Source organism: Parasteatoda tepidariorum, chromosome 5 (assembly GCF_982258835.1).
Source record: "Parasteatoda tepidariorum strain Cologne lab strain chromosome 5, Ptep-v5.0, whole genome shotgun sequence".
In the NCBI taxonomy this organism is placed as follows: domain Eukaryota; kingdom Metazoa; phylum Arthropoda; class Arachnida; order Araneae; family Theridiidae; genus Parasteatoda; species Parasteatoda tepidariorum.
Window position 1 is genome coordinate 38,415,368 of NC_141759.1, and position 21,041 is coordinate 38,436,408.

The window sequence follows — 21,041 nt, forward strand, 5'->3', positions numbered from 1 at the left end:
TGCATCTGGCGGATATGATGTGTCGCTCGACTTCCTGGAAACGCATCCTGTGACATTCTAAAAGTGCATCTGGCGGATGTGTTTTGTCGCTCGATTTCTTGAAAGTGCATCCGGTGAGGTGAATCTCATCGCATGACTTTCTGGAAATGCATCGTGTGATTCTTTTCAGGTCACGTGGCATTTTCTAAAACATTTCAGGACGACTGGAGCGCCCTCTGTGTGTCTATAAAAAGGGCTTGCACGCCGAGGAGCCGTTATATTTTTTGACATAGAGTCGATTCAAAATGGCAAATCTTTTTATTGTAAGAAATCTCGTTCTCAAATCCCCCGATGAGGTGTTTCCATGCTATGCTTTTCCTCGGGAGGTGTTGTTGATGGGAGAGCCAGAGGTCGTGGAATTGGGGGACGAGGCGCATCCAGTGCTTCGATTCCTCGACCCGGAAGGCTATTCCGATGTGAGGCAGGTGAGGGGTGCTTTTAAGCAATTTCTCGATCGAGAGTTGCGTTTCGAGAATAATGTCAGTCAGGTGAGCCCAGCTTACCGGAGCTTTGATAGCTTCGGCATGAGATGGTTGTCGAATATTGTGTGTGACTGGTTTAGGAAAGGCTACAACTTGACAGACGATTTGCGGATTCGCCTAGCCAGCGAAATTCGAAATTGTCTGTTCTCGTTACCTTTTGAAAGCTGGTATTACGCCCCACCTGAGCCTTGTCCGATTTGTTTGGAGGAAATGTTGGAAATGCCTCATCCAACTCGTTGCCAGCACGTGTTTCACGCACAGTGTCTGGACAATTGGTTGCGCACGCGTCCACACAGGACATGTCCCCTTTGCCGACACGAAATCTAACTCTGTGTCAAAAGCCATTTTTTTTTTAAAAAAATGGGACGAGTCCCCCTCATTGGGGACTCGTCCCATTTTTTTAAAATACACACAACGCCAACATTGGGCGTTTGGGTGCAGACCCCTTGAAAATGCATTGGACAGGGCTCTCTGGGGACCATTTCACATACACAATGGACTGCTTCACGAGAGGGCAGTGAGAACGTTTCCAATCATGGTGTCACGACAAAAGAGCAGTGAGAATCGAGGCTTGAGACTATTTATTGTGTCGTTTTGCGTTTCCAATTTTATTTTGCAAGGGTCACGGTGCTCAGCTATTTTTTCGAGTGACTGTAGTTCACAATTTCATTCAGTGCCAGTTAACTATATTTAGAAGAATAACTTCTACTTTTATTTTTAAGTCTCAATATAAATAAACAAGAGTCCGAAACAAATATGACGGAGGATAAATTAGAAGTCACATGCTTTTTAATAAATAACTAATTGATATTTCTGATCCATAATAAACATTTTAAAAATGCACGAAGCTTATGAAGTCATACCTATTGTACAAAAATTACCTCCTGGTCTCTCAATTGAATCAATATCAGCTTATGGTATTATTTTTCATTTTTTCTTGTGTTAGTCAATGATTTTCGATTTATTTCATTTCGCATCTCATTAATAGCTGTAAAACATATATTTTAGATAATCAAACTCGTCAATTTTTTAAATATGCCATTTTATAATGTTTTCCGATTTTATATTAAATGAAATCGGAAAAAAATATAATTTTTTCAGTGTAGCTGTTAGCTTGGCTAATTTTTATATTATCTTGCTGGAAATTTAAAAGAATAATTTTTAAACTTGGTTAAAATATATAATTGTTTTTAGTATGAGGAAAAACATCCCAAGCGTTTGATAATTTCTCAAATAATGTCACTGATCTTCCTTCTTTTAATAGTGGCTCAATGGCTTCTTACCGTTTTAGGTTGTGTAATTTGATTGGAAGAGTAGGTAATAAAATTCTACTCATCAACATTTGTTTTAAAATTGCTTGATTGAAACTTCTACAAGATTTATTTATAGCACAGTTTTACACATTTGATCGAAAGCTTTACATAAGAAAGTAAAATGCATGTCTTTTACCATTGTGTTCACCGTTTTGTATACCTTGATAATAACCAATATCACTTGATAATAATTAAGTTATTATTGTTTTATAATTATACTTATTGGATAATTATACTCATAGAGGATAAGGCTTCATAATTTCGTGACCAATGTCATGAAGGTGGCAATGTGATCAGTATTATGCAATGTCCATTTTTACTTCCTAAACAAGCTGGTACCCCTCAATCAGAAGCTTTGTGGGCTTCAAGCTGCCACTAGCGATCAAACTTTAATTCTTCACATTGACAGTCTAGTACAAGGGTGGCCAACCTGCAGCTCGAGAGCCACATGCGGCTCTTTTAACGATTATTTGAGGTTCTCGATAAATGTACCCGAGTTCCCTTTTCATTTTTGTGCTATTATATTTCAATATTTTTCTGAACCCATTTGAAATTAACATAATTCAAGATGATTTTTCGATTTCTAATATAATTATGACCCAAAAAGCATCTGAAGAATTAGAATTAATAGAGATGCAAGACGATCAAGCTCTACAATTAAAATATAAGTCGAGGTTGATGACTGAATTTTGGAAATTTGTACCAGAATCGAAGTATCCTGAATTAAAAAAGGCTGCTTGTCTAATTATTTCAATGTTCGGAACAACGTACTTATGTGAATCATTTTATTCCACTTAAAAATTCGTGAAATCCAAACACAGATCAGTATTAACTAACCAGCATCTCAAAGAATTACTGAGAAGTGCTGTCACCAATTATTCAGCAAATTTTAAAGAATTGTCAAGAGAAGTAAAATAAATGTGTCTAATTTTTAATATTTAAATTTGATGCACATATTTTGTACTTTTATTTATATGTTTTCAATAAATATAATTTCTATAAAAAGAAATTTAATACCTTTATTGCATACCTTTTAAATATGTATTTAATTGCGGCTCGCAAAAAATTTCAAATTTTGAAAAATGGCTCGGCCATCAAAGAGCTTGGCCACCCCTGGTCTAGTATCTTAACCACTGAGCCATCGCTGCTTTTTCTGATATTTCGATATTCATAATTGCTTAAGTAAAGTTATGTCATATTTTATTTTATCAAGGACTATTTTCAGGGGAAAATGATTTGTTTTCAGATTAAAATTTTGAATTTAGTTTAAATATTGAAATTTATTTTAGATGATTATCTTCTTGTTGGAACTAAGTCTGGGACACTACTATATTACCAGTTGGTGCCAGCTCCAAAAGCTGCTTCAAAACCTGGTAATTTTTTCATGAATTTTTTATTATAAATTAAATTGCAATTTTCTTTGTGATTAAGATGATAGCTTCAAAAATCTAAATTCAAACAAATTTTAATACTTTACATACTTTTTTTTTTCTTTGTACTATATTCATATTGTTATGTAGAAATTCATATCATGTAATTTTTTTAATCATTTATCAATTGATATGTATCATATCAGGTCTGCTGCTCATATTATTAAAAATGTTTGCTTTTCATTTAGTATTTCGTATTCATTTTCAAAATTTCAAATTAATATAATTCCTTAACTTTATTTGTCTTGAAAAACTGGCTGTTAGTTGTGTTATCCAAGAGACTATCATCAGTTTGTAACTGTATTGGTAGAAAAATTGATTTTTGAGTGATATATTTTCAGTAAAACTGTTAAACTTATTTATTGCAAGCCCTTATATAACAAGATTCAATAAATGATGGAAAAAGTTTTAAAAAATAATTGTTTTAATGTTAAAAAATACTTATAAAACTCTTTAGTTGTAAGTAAAACTTGGATTTAATAGAAAAATTTTTCTAAAAAAGTGGACCAATCCTTGAATTAACGAATAAATTGTATATGGTCAGTGTAATGCTTAACTGAAGATGTTGCAATGGGAAACATTGAATAAACTCTATCTTCTGCTGCTCACGTCTCTCAGGGTTTTTAAAAAGATTTGATTTACGTTTTTTAAAAGCCGTTAAAGGTGCTTTTTTTATTCGGGGTTTGTAAAAAGTGCTTAATTTTTTATCTTTTAAAAGGAGATTTTTTTCTTTGCCGTATTAATTGTCATTCTAAATTACAAAAAATGCATGATTTTCACCACTTTCTCGTAAAAAGTGCTTAATTTTTTATCTTTTAAAAGGAGATTTTTTTCTTTGCCGTATCGATTGTCGTTCTAAATTGCAAAAAGTGCATGATTTTCACCACTTTCTTTGCAATATTTATCAGAAATTAGTTATTTTATCATGATTGTGCAAAGTTTTTGATTTAGAATTAAGAACTTTAAACGATAAAATTTTTTTATTTTTTATTACTGCACAGATCCTAATGGTGATTTTTTTTGGAAAGTGATTAAAAATATTTTTTGATTGCTTTAAAAGTACTTAAAAGGTGCTTATTTTTGTTGAAAATTCTGGCTATGCATCCTGTCTCCGCATGAATGTTCTGGACCATATCCTGGATATTTATATCTGACCATATGCTGGATATGGTCTTTATTTTAAATATTTTTTTCATTTAAAAAAAACACAAATATTTGATGATAGGAAAGCATAAAAACAACAACACAACAGTTTTACAAACAGTTAGATTATAGCATAAAATATTTTGACGTTTGTGAAAAGTTTAGCTAAGTTCAAACATGTTTTTGTTCTTAGTTGTGTATTATTGTTTTAATTTTTGATAATTTTCCCAAATTCAGTTTAGCAAGTTTCTATGATTTAACTACCTAGCTAATAAGTTTGGTTTAACAAATTTTATAACTAATTGTTATGAGTTCGAAGGTATATATAACGACACTACTATTTTATTAGTCTTGATTTCTTTTTACTTATTATTTTAGGGTCCATTCACTATGATGTAAAGTTATTGCGGTCCAACAAGTCATTTTCAAAGAAAGCGATTGTGCAGGTTAAATTTGTTTCTTTTTATCTGTTCAAATTATAGGATAAGAAGATATTTTTAATATAATTTAATTTTACCTATTTTGTAATGCACAGTTTTTAGTTGAGTGTGTTTTAAATCTTGATTTTACAAACTATTTGAAAAAATTTGCATAAAAATATATTATTTTTAAATATAGTGTGCAACCAATCTTTATTGAACTCTTAAACATAGTTTTTTTTTAAATTTTATTTTATTAAGTTTTAATATTACCTACTTAAAAAAGCTCTCAGTTCCTATCATTTTTAAATTTAAACCTTACATTTTTTTTAATCTAAAAAATTTCATTTACTTAATGGTTTAAATGATATTTAAATAGCATGCTGTGTGTAGGGTTTAGGATTCGACTGCACTCGATTATTTATCTAATCAACTTTAATAAAGGAACACTTTATATGTCCGGTATATAAAGAAAAAGAGTAAAATAAAACTTAAATAATAAGGTAACATAAAGTTAAATTACTAAAAGTGCAAATTCCTCAGCTTTCCTTTCTATTGTATTATATTGCAATTTATGCATTCTGTCCATTTGTTTTCTTCAGATAATTCCATTTAATATTTAATCTGATGTTATAATTTGTATTTTGCACAAGTTAAAAATTTTTAAATTTACAAAAAAAAAAAAAAAAAAAAAAAAAAAACTGAAAGTTATAACAACAAAGCAAAATCTTTCCATTTCAGTTTTCACTAATATGAAAACTAATAGTATTAGTTTTTATACTTAACCATATATTTATTTTATTTTAGTATATAAACTTAACTTTTTAAGTATAATTAAAACGCTTCACCTGCATTACAATTTCTAGACTACCAGCATAGATTTTTGACAATTTTTGAAGATTTCAACTGTTTTTCATAGTTTTAACCAGTGTTTGTCATAATACAACTGTGTTACAATACAACTGATACAACAAATAATACAACCATGTGCCGTAGCTTAGAAATATATAGTTAAAATTTTTTAGTAAAACTATCTAATGAATAAACACAGTTCTCAATAATCTTAGAGAACCTCCAATTTTCATGTTTTTTTATTTTATCAAAGATTAGGGAATACTGCACTGAAAATATCCCTTGCAGAATAATTTTGTACTACTGTTGATAAAGTCTTACTTTTCTACTCTTCAGTAGTTGTTTCATCCACACTTGCAGATTCCGCACAATATGCCAAATTGTTCCTGTTTTTAAACCTGTCAAGCCAGCCCTTTGATGCAGTAAAACCTTCCAAATTCCGATAGGATGCGATTTCCAAGGCCTATTCTTTTAAAATTTTATCTGTTAATTGGTATATTTGCAGAACGTGCTTGCTGAAACCATTCCAGCAAAATCTTCTCTAGTTCTACGTAAGGGGTAGATTTCACTTTTTCCCCTAAAGTCTGTTACTTGCTGATTAGGAATTGTTTTGGAAGAAGATGGTGCAAATCCTAAAGACGAGGCCAATTCATTTTTGGTGCCAACAAATAGTTTCAATAATGCGTGCTTTTTCAGCCAAGGAAAAGCATTTTTGTTTTTCAGCTATTTTACAGTACGATTTCTCAATAAATGAGACGTAAAAGAAAGGGTAATTTTAACTACACCATCTTTAAGTTCTCAATGCTGTCTAATTGACTTTCTTCCATTGTACGATTGATAAGCTGACATTGATGTGAAAGGAAAATAGAATTTGTTTCACTGGTCAACAGACTCAGAACAAGGGGTCGTGGATTAATAGATGCCCCTAAATACGTGATGATGCACTGGACACTTGAAAGATAAACACCACTTTAACAAAAGCGACGTGATCTTCTTTGCTTGTCTGCATTAAAGGGGAGAAGAAGTTCTTTTATTACCCTCAACAAGAGAAAAATAAGGAAAATATGGAATGTATCATAGTTGGGTGGTAAAAAGATAACTAAGCACGTCAGTATTTTTGGGCAGTAGTTTAGGAAAGCGCTCTTAATACCGTACTTATTTTACCTTATTGATAGAGGAACTAAAATGGGATTAGTCTGAAAGGAAACCGGGAAGTTTTTATTCACGGGAAGGGGGGAGGTATTTAAATCAAGAGTTCTGTAAATAATTTTAATATCTGTTTTAGTTATTTATTATAAAAATTTAATTCCATTCAAATGTGGTTAAATTTATTGAGTTAAATCAAATATGAATTGTATAAAACATTAAAAAAAAAAAAAAAAAGCTTCAAATTGCATCTTAGATGTGCAGAATTAGAAATAGCATTTTATTGTAAAAACTTGTATTTAACAAAAATATAGTCCTGAAGCATGTTGAAAAATTTTTGAATAATATATAAAAATTAAGGATTTTTTTTTAAATTCAAAAATATAGCCTCAATTATGTTGAACAAAGAAAAATATGAGAATTTTTTTTTTTAAAATTTAGAAATAAGGTCTCAAATTATATTTTTTTCTGAAATTTTGTATGAACCTTGTAAAATCTTTTGCATGTACTTAAATTATAAATAATTTTTTGCATATTTTTCTTATATTATAATATGTATCCTATATCTTTTTAGTTGCAAGTTGTACCTGAATTTCAAATGCTAATATGCCTTGCAGGTATGTTAAGAATTGAGATCTTTGTTTAATGCATTAGATTTGTATTTAATTACTCACTTTTAGATGAGAGAACAGGTAAACTGTTTTGATGCAATACACTTTCATATTTATACTTCACATATTTGCATTCAATTTTTAAGTAACTTTCAACCTTGTCAAAATATTACACACAGGAATAATAATACCGTTTGTGATATTAGTTGGAATACAAATACAAAGAAAACTGAAAAAAAAAAATTAAGTAATTCAAAAATTTCTTTAAAATTTTTTTTTGGTTAAATTTTAGAATGTATCGGAGAATTTATAAATGATTTAAAAAAACAAACAACTAAACACTACTTGATCAATAATTTCAGCATATAATGGATAATTTTATCCTACTGAAATAATTGCTACACACTAAGTTAATACACTTATGCTCATTCATTTTCAATAATTAGCATAATTTGTAAAATAATATAATATAATTATAATTAATAATAACTATTATTAGCAATTTTTGTTTATCAATTTTCGACATGTACTTCATCTTAAGCTTTAAACACTGTTTATATCTTCCTAAATTACTCTTTAGGTATGTTGAAATTATAAATCTTACAAATGAGATTATTTATTATAGAGATACTATTTCATCTTGTTAAACAAATATTTAACATCACATGATAAACTATAAAAATTTAGATAAAAATCTTCAGAAATAAATAACACAAGTTTGAAAATTGGGTCAAAAACTGAAGATGAAGCAACACACTAGTAGAAAAACAATCACAAATGATCATAATTTTTCTGATTGCTCTGTAAAGTATAAAAGCAACAGTAAATTGAGAGACAACATCAGTTTGCCTCGAGTAAACGCCAGTAATCCATTCAGATGCACCATGGATGTCTTCCCTGAGCATTAGTCTTCCAAAATTACTCTGTTGAACCTACCAGACAACTTGGATTCCTTTAAACATATCGCCAATAACGGGGAGACCCCAGCCTTTGTGACCTTTAAGGAGCCAGAGTATCATCGAGTTGCTTACAATTTTTTGCCAATTGACTGGACCAGAAATCTCCAAAACAATGAGAAACTTTTTGCCTTGTATCTCAGATTCCAGAGTGTTTGACCCAAAACCCATGACTACGGAAAAGTATTGTCGAAAACTAGACCGCCAGCCTGAAAGACATCTGAAATATTCAGACTAGCTTCCAGTATCAAAATTTGTATATGGTGCACCATGGGTTTACGTTTGAGCAACAGATTGTGGATGCTGGCACAAAACATGTGATTCAGACTGCAGATGGCATGATGCAGCTGTTTGTCTATTCTGACAGGTCAGATGGACTTTGCCCATCCAACATTCCACGAAGCTTCCATCTGTGTGATGACTTTCTGTACTAAACGAGCCACTTTTGCTCCAGCACGTGTTGGAAAAGCGACAACCCCAGCCCAGTGAACAAGATTTCTTGCCAGAGATCCTAGAGGACCCGATTGCGTTTTTGAACAGTTTGAATCCAAATGTTCTTGAATTTTTGAACGACCCACAATGTTTGGAGGAGATTATCAACAGTTAGCAAGATTATGAAAATGTCTCCTCGACTTAACAGTCTGTATATAATCCATAATGAAATTATATGTTTTTTGCTGTAATTTTGCAAATTTTGTAATTAAATGTGAAGAATAAATAAATTGTAATAGTAAACTTGTTGTGCTTATTTTTTGCCTTCAACAACAATTTCAGTCAAATTGGCTTTGGCCAAGTTCAAAATCCAATCATTTTACATTTTTTCAGCATGCATCAATCAAAAGCTTTCAAACACTTCATTGAGTGAAATATTGTCACAAATCGTGCAAAATTGTCTACGTCAGAGTGCATTTTATCAGTCCAAATTTTGATAGTGTAATCCAGGTAGGGTATGTGCCCCGCAGTGTGATTTTCATGGATCTATACTCACTTCTATGAAACAGCGTTTTTGCCATTCAATTAAAATGGGATGAGCAAAATTGCATTTTTGGCACAACAGTTTCACATGATGGTGCTTATATATATTTTCTCTACGCAGATATTTTTTTGGCTCTCGTCTGTAGGGCAAGTCCAATACAAAAGCCATAAGCTTGAAAACTGGTGTTGTAGAAAATGGCAAAAATATCTAAGCAATTTTCACAAACAAAAAAAAATAGTGGAGCAGAAAAAAATCTAATTTTAACAATAAAATTAGAAAAATTGAATTTTTTTTTCCACCATGGGATTAACATGGGGCGGTGTTTCAAAAAAGTCAAAAATTGAAAAAACGTGCAAAATCTAAATTTTCTTCTGTGGCTCCAGATGGTATGTTGGTATTAATTGGATAACACAGTACCAAGCATGCAAGCGTTCGAATTTGACTCTTAGATCATTGTTTAAATATACAATTTACAGCATATTTTAATATAATTTTGGTTTATGAAAAATTAAAATTCAATGCAATAAAGCCTTTATGTTAGGGTGATTTTATGTTTGATTAATATTATTTTATATGATCAAATATCGTCACATCCACATCCTCGTATGCTCATATTTTATTTTAGTCAAGATCATAATAGATGATATGGTTTGTAAATTTTGTCTCATTATTTGGTAATCTTACAATTATTTAACAAAATGTTTGATACATCTGAATAAACTTTTTTCCCTTAGAGAATCTTGAATGCAATAGATGATATACGAATTTATTGAATTTTAATCTATCACATGCTTAAATCTTGCAATTAATTGTTACTTTATTTGTTATTCTCTATATATTGTGCAGTAAAATTAATTTTGATTTGAAGAATGATTTTAATTCATTTCTAGCATAGAATATTATTTGACATTGGGTGTTATTTGATTAAAATTAATGATTCTGCACTGATTTGATAATCTAAATTTAATACATCATCAGGACTGCCAAAAGTTGTTATTCATTTAAAAAAAAAAAGAGCATTTTTGCAGTAGCGAACTTGGGCTTTTATTGTTGTCTAACTAGTGTGAAATAAAAATTTAAATGGTATTTTTCTATTGTTTCTTAAGTAAAATACTTAATATATATCCATCATTAAATCTATGTAATGCATTGACCATTTTCTAAGATATTCTCAAATTGTCTAAAGGGTTTTCCTTATTTATATTTTTAGAAGGTACTGTTGCTGCTTTTGATCTAAGTCAGTGTAGTTTAACGCCCATTGCAGTTTTGCAGAAAACGAAAGGAGCACATTTCTTCACAATTAGTGTAAATGTATGTATCTTTTTTATTATTAGTTGTATGTTATATACTATCTGCTAAGCTATCACTGTAATTTTCTACTCATAATGTGCATATTACCTGTTAAAAATCATGAAAATCTTCAGTGTGAGTAATCCAGGGTGCGTGGCATTTTTAAAAAGTGCTTAAAGGAGCTTATTTTCGATTTTTGTTTTTTAAAAGCCCTTAAAGGTGCTTTTTTTCATTGGGTGTTTTTAAAAAAGTGCTTAATTTTCCCTTTTCCAAAATGAGATTTCTTTACCATGTCGATTTTCGCCTCTTATGCAAAATCGAGATTTTCTCATTGTTCTATTCAACTTTTGCACAATTCATTCAACCACAATTTATTTTGATGTACTCTCGGTCCCTATCGTATGAAAGCGCCAATCATATTACATGTTTGATGAAATACTTGCGAGTTCGCTTGTGCGTCTTCGGAGCTGAGTTCGGTGAGATTATTTCACTCTCATGTTCAATTCTTTTGCCTTAATTTCAGGCTTCAAATATATATAATATTTTTTAAGTGCTTGAAAAGTACTTAAAAGGTGCTTATTTTTTGTTGAAAGATTTGGCTATGCACCCTGGTAATCTGTTGAAATTATTTTCTGGGCATCAGACATTGTGAGTTTTCTATTAACTTTCATTCACCATAAAAGAATGTAAGGAACCATTCACAATACTTGTGAAAAGCTTGCATCTGAAAATTCAGAAATGCAAACTAGAACCTTATTAGTGAAATATATTGTTTCTGTGTGAATGCTCCTTTAATATAACTGCATGTTTGCTAGCCCATTTCCTTGCCAATACCCGTTGGCTATTATGTGATGTTGATTCTGCCAGTGGGTACAACGGTGCAGATTATACTTTCAAATTTTCCCACTAGAGTTAAGGATTTCACCTATAAATTATAAGCCACTGTGAATAATATACAGAGAATTATGTTACTTTTTTTATAAGTATGATGTTAAAGTTTTTATACAGCAATTATAAAAATATTGTATTATTTTAGATAACAAAGTTTTGCTTCATAAAAATTATGGCTTTAGAAATCCATTATAATGTTTGCAATTGTAATATTGTAAATAATTAATAACTTGCCTGTTTTTACTTATAAAAGAATAATAAATGTTGCAATAATATGATGAAAAACTGGATTTGTTTTTTAGAAACATAAAAATCTTGATGGAGAAGTATACCCCTCACTAACTCTATGCGTGGCTGTAAAGAAAAAGCTTCAAGTAACTATACATTTTTTCTATAATTTTTTACGCTAATTCATAAACTTTTAATTTAAAATAGTTTTCAAGGTTTCTAAATTTAATTTGTGAAATGTTTCACCCAGCTGTTCCTATCCAACCCTCTCACTCTTGTTTCTTATCTGTTTTCTCTTCATGCTTGTTACTCTTCTGTTCTTGAAGCATTTTTCTTATTGGTACGTGTTTGTGTAATTTTATGTTTTGACAGTATGCTTTTTTATAGAAACAAAACTATAGTTACTGTTTTTATTTGTGCTTTATTCATGTTGTTTTGCTTCCTTTATGCAAGGTTTATCCAGTAAGTAATGTCAATAAATCAATTAAAAAACTATTATCCATGCGACTCTAGAGATGCGACTACAGATGCAGTAATAACTCTCCTGCAGTAATGTATTGTGAGATTTTCTGGCTTTGTATTTATTATAGTCAGCCTATTACTGTGTGTCCTTTAGAAGCTTGGTGCAAACCTCATCTAATTTTATTTTTTTATTTTATATTCTAACCGTCGTTGAATAGCTGACCCAATTTCGAGTTTACGACTACTAATGTTCAATTCCGTAGCCTTGTAATTTTGAACCAATCCAGAAGACAAGGAAACTGCTAGGTCAGTACCCCCAGAGGTATGTTTTTGTTATGGGAACATGGAGGACTTTGTGATTCGACAGCAGTCACTATTTACTAAACGGGGAGTCTTAGGCCGGCGGGGATCGGACCCACAACCTCTAGGACATAGGCCCAGTGCCCTACCAAGCAAGCTGTCCCAGCCAGTCTTATCTTATTTTATTTTATTTTATAACCGTCGTTGAACAGCCGATTCAATTTTATGGGTTTACGACTACTAATGTTCAACTCCGTAGTTTTGAACTAAATCCAGAAGACAAGGGAACTCCTGGATTATTAAGAGAAATTTGCCTTCATGGAGGACTTTTGATGGAGCTAACCCGCATTTGCGTTGCATGGAGAGGAAGACCATGAGACCACGCCTATTCCTGTTTGCCGTGTGTTTGGGAATAACCTCTTTACTAATACCAAATACTATCAATCTGAGTAGGCTGAGGCTGCAGCCTGTATTGGCTTCACAATAAAAACACTGACATTGTTTTTCTGATAAATCCTGTTATATTATTTGAAAGAAATTGCTAAAAAAGTGTTATTGAATATTTAAATATGATAATTTCTTTTTGTTTTTGTGTGTTTTGCTATTAGGGTATGTTTTTCTTTTGTTATCAATTGTGTGTACTTTGGTTTTTTCTTAAAAAAAGCCTGTGAGATCTTAAGTGTCTTAAATTTTTAATGCATATTAATTAATTTTATGTATATTAATAAATTTTTTATTTCTTTAGAATATATTGAATTTTGAATTGTTCTGCACTACATGTTTTAAAATAATTTCCCTTTTATTTCAGTTGTTTTATTGGAAGCCAAAAATATTAAAGTTCTTAGAGTTCAGTGTAAGTAGATCTTTATTATGTTTTTGCATTTTTATATTTTATTAATTTTTTTAGTAAATTTACACAAGAACAGAAGAATCAACTTTTTTAGTAAAAACTCTAATTCAAATTGAGAGATGGGTTATTGATTTCAAATCATCAATAAAGTTTTAAACTTAATTAACTCTTTTTTTTTCAACTTTCGGTTTTAAGCAATATTAGTTAAAAACAACTTAAAATTAAAATATGTTGTAGTTGTTTTACATCTATATTAGTAATACATAATATTTTTCAAGAGAAACTTTGGCTTGTTGCTCTCTAAAAAATAATGAAATAAATATATATATATGAAATATAAAATAATAATAATTTATCATCAAATTTTGTTAGTATTAGATCACAGTTGTTTTTACTTACTGTTCATTTTATGAAATTTAATTATTAAAGAGATAAGTTTATATATTTTATATATTACTTAAGATATATAATTTCATGTTTAATATATTACGTTTATATATATATATATATATATATATATATATATATATATATATATATATATATATATATATATATATATATATATATATATATATATATATATATATATATATATGTTTTATTTCATGTTCATGTTGTTTCATAATTACCTCATAACTTATGTTTATTACATTCTTAACTCTACATTTCTTTATTTTCATTATTGCAACACTCTTTATTGAATTTTGTTAATGGAATTTCTTATCTAAAATTATCAGCATAATTTTTGTCTTGTTTATTACTTATCCTATAAAATAAATTGATAAAAGTTTATTATTATTTAAGGATGATTTATTACTAAGAGATATCCCTCGTACCATTGTGTGGTGTGGAGAATCTTTGTGTGTAGGATATAAATCGGAATACTCACTTATGAAGGTAATTTATTTCAATTAGTCATAATTTTCATACATTCCTGTAATTAATCATAATTTGCATAATTCTTTATTTTAATTGAGATTAATAATTTTTTCATTTAAGTCAACCTGCTTAAATTGATTATAGTCATTGTATCAGTGTGGATGAGGATTGATTCTCCGTCAGTAGCCGCCAATATTCGTATAGTGGAAAATAACTTCATGATTGTTCATTTAGGCCATTAATGAATGAATTAAACAATTAACTCTCCAGGAAACAATGTACAAATCGTTGAATGTAAATTAATTTTATTAAGCATAAATGGTGACAGAAAATGGCGACAGAGAATGGCGACAGAGAATGGTGACAGAGAATGGCCTTCATCCAAAAAAAATCCCTTAAAAGGATAAAAACCAGTATACTCTCTTATTGAGAGATCATACAGCCAGAATATCATTTCTGACGGTTAGAAATTGAGACTGGGGAGCCTCCCAAGGGCTTTCCCAGTCTCCACAAATTTGAAATTAAGAAAGTGAATATAATTATTCTTAACGGACCTTGAAAGCATGGCTAGAATATCCAAAATTGGCGAATTATCAAAATATAACATAGCCAAAACAAAGCCAACCAGCATATCAGTATTGGGTTTAAAAGAACACCTTGACTATCACGAGTCGCCAACAAATTTATGAGAATTATTACAACCATGCAACCGAAACATTTAGCAGTTGGAAATTTAGAATAAAGAGTTATAAATAGATTTTTGTTTTCGATTAGAGGTGACAGTGAATTCATAAGTCTGCATTAGTAATGAAATAAAAAGTATCCGTTACATTAATGTAGAAGAGAAGAAATAAATATTTTATGTTCTTGTTTGTTTTAAAAGATTAAGTCTTTGATTTATTTTAAATATAATTCTATTAATAAAAAAGGCTTAAGTAAGGAAAGATATTTTAAAAAGGATAGAAAATAAATATGTAATGCCAATTATGGCATCACAAACAGTTTTCAGTTGTTCACAAACAGTTATTTATTACTAAAAACTGTTATCAATGATAATGAATTATATTATTTCTATTATAATGATAATTTACAAGTTTAAGTACTAGTACAAGTTACTAGTAGTTTTTAAATACTATTTACAATCAAGAATTATAAATGGTGTTTATTTATTTTTCTTAGATTGAATTTTAATACAAGTTATTAATGATGCAAATAAAATTTATTTTCATATTGTTCATTAATATTAAAAAATAAAATTTATAATACTTTTTTTTAAAAATTTATAGCTACAAAATTGCTGAAAAAGAAATTTTTTTCCACTGAAATGAATTTTAAATTACATTAAAAAAGTGCAAGGTTGCTTATTATTTAATAGTGCTTACAGTTAAATAGCTCACAATAATAAAATTATAAAAACAAATGGTAGTTTCTCAAACCATTTGATCAACAACTAAAGTCGAAAACTCACAATTCATATGAACCTAATAAAACTTATATTTAAAGGGCGTACATATTGTATAATGTAATGTATATCTTTTTGTTGTATAATGTACTTATTATATATAATTATATATATGTTTTTAGATCTAAGCAATATGTATTTATACATATTGTTTAATGTTAAAATTATTAATCTCCATTTATTTAAAAACATTTTTAAAAAAAGAGCATAATGTTACACAGTTATTTTAACTTGCATGTAAATTGATGTCATAAATATAAAAAGAGTTTAATATCATACAACTGTTTTAATTTACATATAAGTTAATAAATTATTAAGTGACAATTTTTAATAGTAAAATGTTCTCTGTTTTTTTATTTTTTATTTTTAACTTACATAGGCTTGTGAGGTGTTGATTGACAATTTTTAGAAAAATGAATGTTATGGAATAATTTTAACTTACATATGATATAAACTGAAGTTAAGTAGCATTTTTTAAAGTAGCATAATGGTATAGAGCTATGCTAACTCTGTAAGTTTTCTAACATATTCCAACTTAAATATGATATAAGTTGATGGCATGTTAAGTAACAGTTTTTTTTTTAAATGAAGGTAAAATTTTATTTACCAATTTTAACTAACATGTATTATAAGTAGTATTTCAAAAGCATTCAGAAACACATAATGTGGTTGATTGGAGGAATAGTGTCTCATATTTCAATAAGGTTTTTTACCAATTCAAAAAAGAATTTTGTAAATTTTTCTGATGTTGCCCTGCATTTTAGAATTGATTCTTTAAAACTTTCTAAAATATCGCATAAAATATTTTTCCGTATTTCATTTATTTTTGCTCGGATTTCAGATCAGTGGGGAGACTAAGGATCTCTTTCCAACTGGCGGAAATCAACTTGAACCACTTGTATCTCTTCTCCCCGATGAAAAATTAGCTGTCGGTAGTGATGAGCAAACAATATTAATTGACTCAGATGGAAATCCTACTATGAAGTATTCCATCAAATGGTCTGAAGTACCCTTAGCTTTAGGTAACAGTGTTTAATTATTTTAGGGACAATTTCAAGGTTATTTGTGTCGTTTGTGGTAATGCAAAATTGCATGTGTATACTACTAATGATTGTAAACATCACATATTTATTTTTTTAAAAACATTTTCCAGTTTTTTAAAACTTTTTTGAATTGAAAAATGTATATCTATTGAAATGTAATCAGCTGTTGGTAGTGATGAGCTAACAATATCAATTGACTCAGACGGAAATCCTACTATGAAGTATTCTATCAAATGGTCTGAAATACCCTTAGCTTTGGGTAACAGTGTTTAATTTTTTTAGGGACAATTTCATGCTATTTATGTCGTTTGTGGTAATGCAAAATTGCATGTATATACTAGTAATGATGTAAACATCATATATTCATTTTTTTAAAAACACTTTCTAGTTTTTTAAAACTTTTTTGAATTGAAAAATGTATAAATATTGATTGTTTAAACTCTTATGAAATGGTGTAAAATTAGTTGCAGAAAAAAAAATAATGCCATCAATGCCCTGCCAAGTTAAAGTTGGCAGTATTGACTATTCTCTACAGCAATGAGACTTGTGATACTATATTCAGTCACATAACCAAAAACTAGACCTAGTTCTGTTTTTCTTCGTTAAAATAAACATTGGAGGATATTTTGACTAGGAAAGCAAAACAGAAAAAGTTTCAGAAAATTTATCAAAGGTTTTTAAAAAAATGCAAAATTAATCACTCAGTCTGTTTTAAAATAATAACAATAAACTTATTTTTCATTTTGCTAATTAGTAAAAATTTATAAATAAATTTAATTTTAAGAATGTGTTTATTTTTTTAAAATTTCATCTATATTGTTGTTTTGCTTTACCGTGATTACAAAAATTCACAAGCTTTTTGAATTTCTGAGGCTGGTAGATTTATCTAATATAATTAAATTGCAGGAATTTTGTGTAGTGTGTTTTGTGTAAGTGTTGTAAAAAATTAGAACTAGCTGAAGACGCAAAATGTTGCACGCATACGTCAATAACACTACTTGCTTAAACTTGTCTCTAAAATAGCTCTCAATTTTTAAATTGTATTAAATTTTTCATTCCTTAAAACTATTGTAAAAATAATTTCAAAAATTTGTTAATTAAACTGTGCAAGAGCCTATAAAAAGTTTAAAAAAAATCAACTCATTATGAAAAGTGTAGAACATTGCTAAAAGTATCTGATGTGAAGAATAAATTAAGAGGAATGAGCAAAGATGTGTGAGGCTTACAGACTGTAAACAGTTTTTGTCAGTTCTAAAATAACCTTAAAAAAATAAGTTTTACAAAATGGGAAAAAAATTAAAATATAAAGATTAAAATTGTTATAATAGTAATTTAAATTCAAAATGAATGTCTTGATAACTTTTATCTCTTGAATAAAATACGTGTTTGTAGATTTTCATATTATTAAAGTTTTTTTTTTATCTTATAGTTTATGATGAGCCTTATTTAATAGCTGTGCTGCCATCTGCTGTTGAGGTTCGACCCATTGAGCCTCGCATTCACGTTCAAAGTATTGATTTACCAAAGGCTAAAATGATCGTCACTAGCAAGCAGTAATTCTTCTTTTTTAAAATTATATGTGATTGTATTTTAGTATGTTAATTTATAATTTAAGAACTCTTTTAAATTATTAATTTCACTTTATTCAAATAATAATATTTAAATTATTAACGTCTTTTAATTTTTTGAAATTTGTATTTAAATTTTTCGCAGAATGTTTTAATGCTAATAATTAAATCAAATTTATTAATTGAATTCTATACTGATTAATAACAATTGTAGTGCAAGTACTATAATTTTCTGAACACAATTGTTTCTTACGAATTACAGGGGATGGGTGTTTGCTGCCTCTAACTCTGATGTGTGGCTTTTACATGCCGTGAACTTTCCTGAACAAATTACACAACTCTTGTCTCAAAAACAGTTTGATTTGGCTCTCCGCATGGCTGTGAGTGTTAATAATACATTATGAGCGTACAAGTTAAGTAAAAATAAAAAGATGTCAGGGGTCTGTTTAGAAGAAATTTGGGTCCGTTAACGGACCCTTCACAAAATGTCTTTTCACAAAGATGTTTAAATTGAAATAAGGAATTATAGATATTTTTTAAAGTTAAGTTTGTTTTACTTAAATTTTTTTTTAATCTACAAGGTTTATGGCAGTGAATTAGAAAATACTGGATAATATAAAAAAGGTTGTAAAAAAAGGTTATAAAAAAGGCTCATTGTTTCAAAAGTTTTGAGGTTTTCCTCAAATTATGGCACTGGTTGTGATTTATTTTCTCTGGAAATAAAAAATAACATAATTAACAGTAAATTTTCAACATTTATGCACAGATCATGTGAATAAAAATATTTCCTTATTGTTTCAAAGCCTTTTCTACAAATAATGTCACCGGTTGTAATTTATTTTCTCTGTGTTCATCAGTATAACTTTGCACTTCTTCAGCTTTTGCCACTATATCTTGAACAGACAAAACCACGAACTTCAACATTTTCATCAACTGATGCATAAATTTCAAATGTTCTGTTTGAAGAGTTTTCCTCTAACTTAAGCGAATTCTCACTTTCTTTGTCATCATTATCATCAGAAGTTACTCTTTTTCTTCTCAAAACAAAATAATTTCTTATTTTTTTAAAAATTTCTGTAGAATTTCTGATTGATAGATTTGAGAATATGTTAGTTTCAGAAGTGATCTAAATGGGGTATTATTAACCTTATAAGAATATAATTTTTGGTGGGACCATTGAACAAGACAATACATATGGGAATGAGGGATCGATTTTATTCTTTCATAAGATTTTCTATGAAACATTCGCAGTGTATCCTAAAAAGTTTTTATTTATTTTGTATATATTTAGGAGATGACGCCTGACTCTGAGATTGAAAAGAAACAGATTGTTCAGCGAATCAATAACTTAAATGCATTTTATCTATTCTGCAAACAAAATTTCAAAGATGCTATGGAGCAATTCATCAAGTTGGAAACAGGTTCACTAAATTTCATTTTTACTTTAATTTAGGACTTTGATTTAAAGTTAATTTTTAATAATATTTAATTTATTTATGTGAATTGTTGATGTTATTTGTTAATGATGAATTAAGAGAGAAACAAAACTGCAAATTTAATTAACATTGTTAAAAGTTAAAAGGATGAAGATGAAGGAGGAATGATTTCCTTTTTGGACTTATTTAACTGAATTAGGTGATTTATTAATTTTATTTGTTAATGATGAATTATAGTTCAAACAAGCTACAAATTTATTTAATAATGTTAAAAATTAATGATTTCATTTACTGAAATATTTAACTGAATTTATGTGAGTTAAAAGTTATAATTTTTATAAATATTTAATTGAATTATGTGAATTATTAATTTCATTTGTTAATAATTAATAACAAACAAAGCAAACTATAAGTATATTTAATGCTGAAAGAAATGATTTAATGTTAAAAGAAATGATTTCATTTTCAAAATTATTTAACTGAGTTATGTGTTTTATAAATTTTATTTGTTATGATGAATTGCTAGCAAAATCAACTGCAAATTTATTCAATGATGTAACAAGTAATCATTTCATTTTTGGAACAAGAATCTCTTATGCAGATGGTTTACCTTTTTTTTATGGAAATACATATATATATATATTTTAACATTTTGTATTGAAATTTTAAGCTATCGATTGTAGTTGGTAAAGGTATAAATAAATGTAAGGTTATAAATTTACAGTAGTCTTCACCTAATGTGATTATGCTATCAAATGCTTATCGTTATCAAATCCTTTGGTCCCGATTTTCTCTATTTGCATGCTAAAATTATCGCTTTCTGTGGTGATTACATAATTTAATGTTATCTGTATTCTTATTTAGTTTTTTGAAAATCATCTGAACTGTCAACAAAAAAAAATATTCCCTGTGTATTCAGAAGAAAGCTGTTCTTTCCTTTCCCTGCATTTTTATTTGAATATTCACTTAGCTTCCACATTAACAGAATCAGAAATTTGTCAGATTGTCATCTGAAAAAAGATGATGGAACTGATGGGTCAGATAAAAGTGTTGACATGTCAAGTACAATGCCACTGTTATTTAAAATAAGATGGATGATGGCACTGATGGGTCAGATGGAAAAGATGAAAGTGTTGAGAGATGCAGTACAATAACACTGTTATGGGAAAAAAGATGGTTGATATAACTGACTAGTCAGAAAAGAATGTTGAAATGTGGAGTACAATATCACTGTTATGAGAAAAAGGTAGATGATGGAACTA

At 28.8% G+C, this 21,041-nt stretch overlaps 1 protein-coding gene across 1 annotated transcript in view; it reads left to right on the top strand.

Moving 5' to 3' along the window:
• Window positions 1-1,227: 1,227 nt before the first annotated feature.
• Vps39 (vacuolar protein sorting 39) overlaps window positions 1,228-21,041 on the top strand; it is a 43,950-nt gene continuing 24,136 nt past the window's right edge. Inside the window, exons 1-12 of the mRNA XM_043054184.3 lie at window positions 1,228-1,438; window positions 3,124-3,207; window positions 4,786-4,853; window positions 7,399-7,441; window positions 10,578-10,678; window positions 11,851-11,922; window positions 13,347-13,391; window positions 14,196-14,288; window positions 16,574-16,754; window positions 18,205-18,328; window positions 18,606-18,723; window positions 19,635-19,764. Coding sequence (XP_042910118.2) covers window positions 1,360-1,438; window positions 3,124-3,207; window positions 4,786-4,853; window positions 7,399-7,441; window positions 10,578-10,678; window positions 11,851-11,922; window positions 13,347-13,391; window positions 14,196-14,288; window positions 16,574-16,754; window positions 18,205-18,328; window positions 18,606-18,723; window positions 19,635-19,764 — 1,138 coding nt within the window. The 5' untranslated portion in view covers window positions 1,228-1,359. The remainder of the gene's footprint in view (window positions 1,439-3,123; window positions 3,208-4,785; window positions 4,854-7,398; window positions 7,442-10,577; window positions 10,679-11,850; window positions 11,923-13,346; window positions 13,392-14,195; window positions 14,289-16,573; window positions 16,755-18,204; window positions 18,329-18,605; window positions 18,724-19,634; window positions 19,765-21,041) is intronic.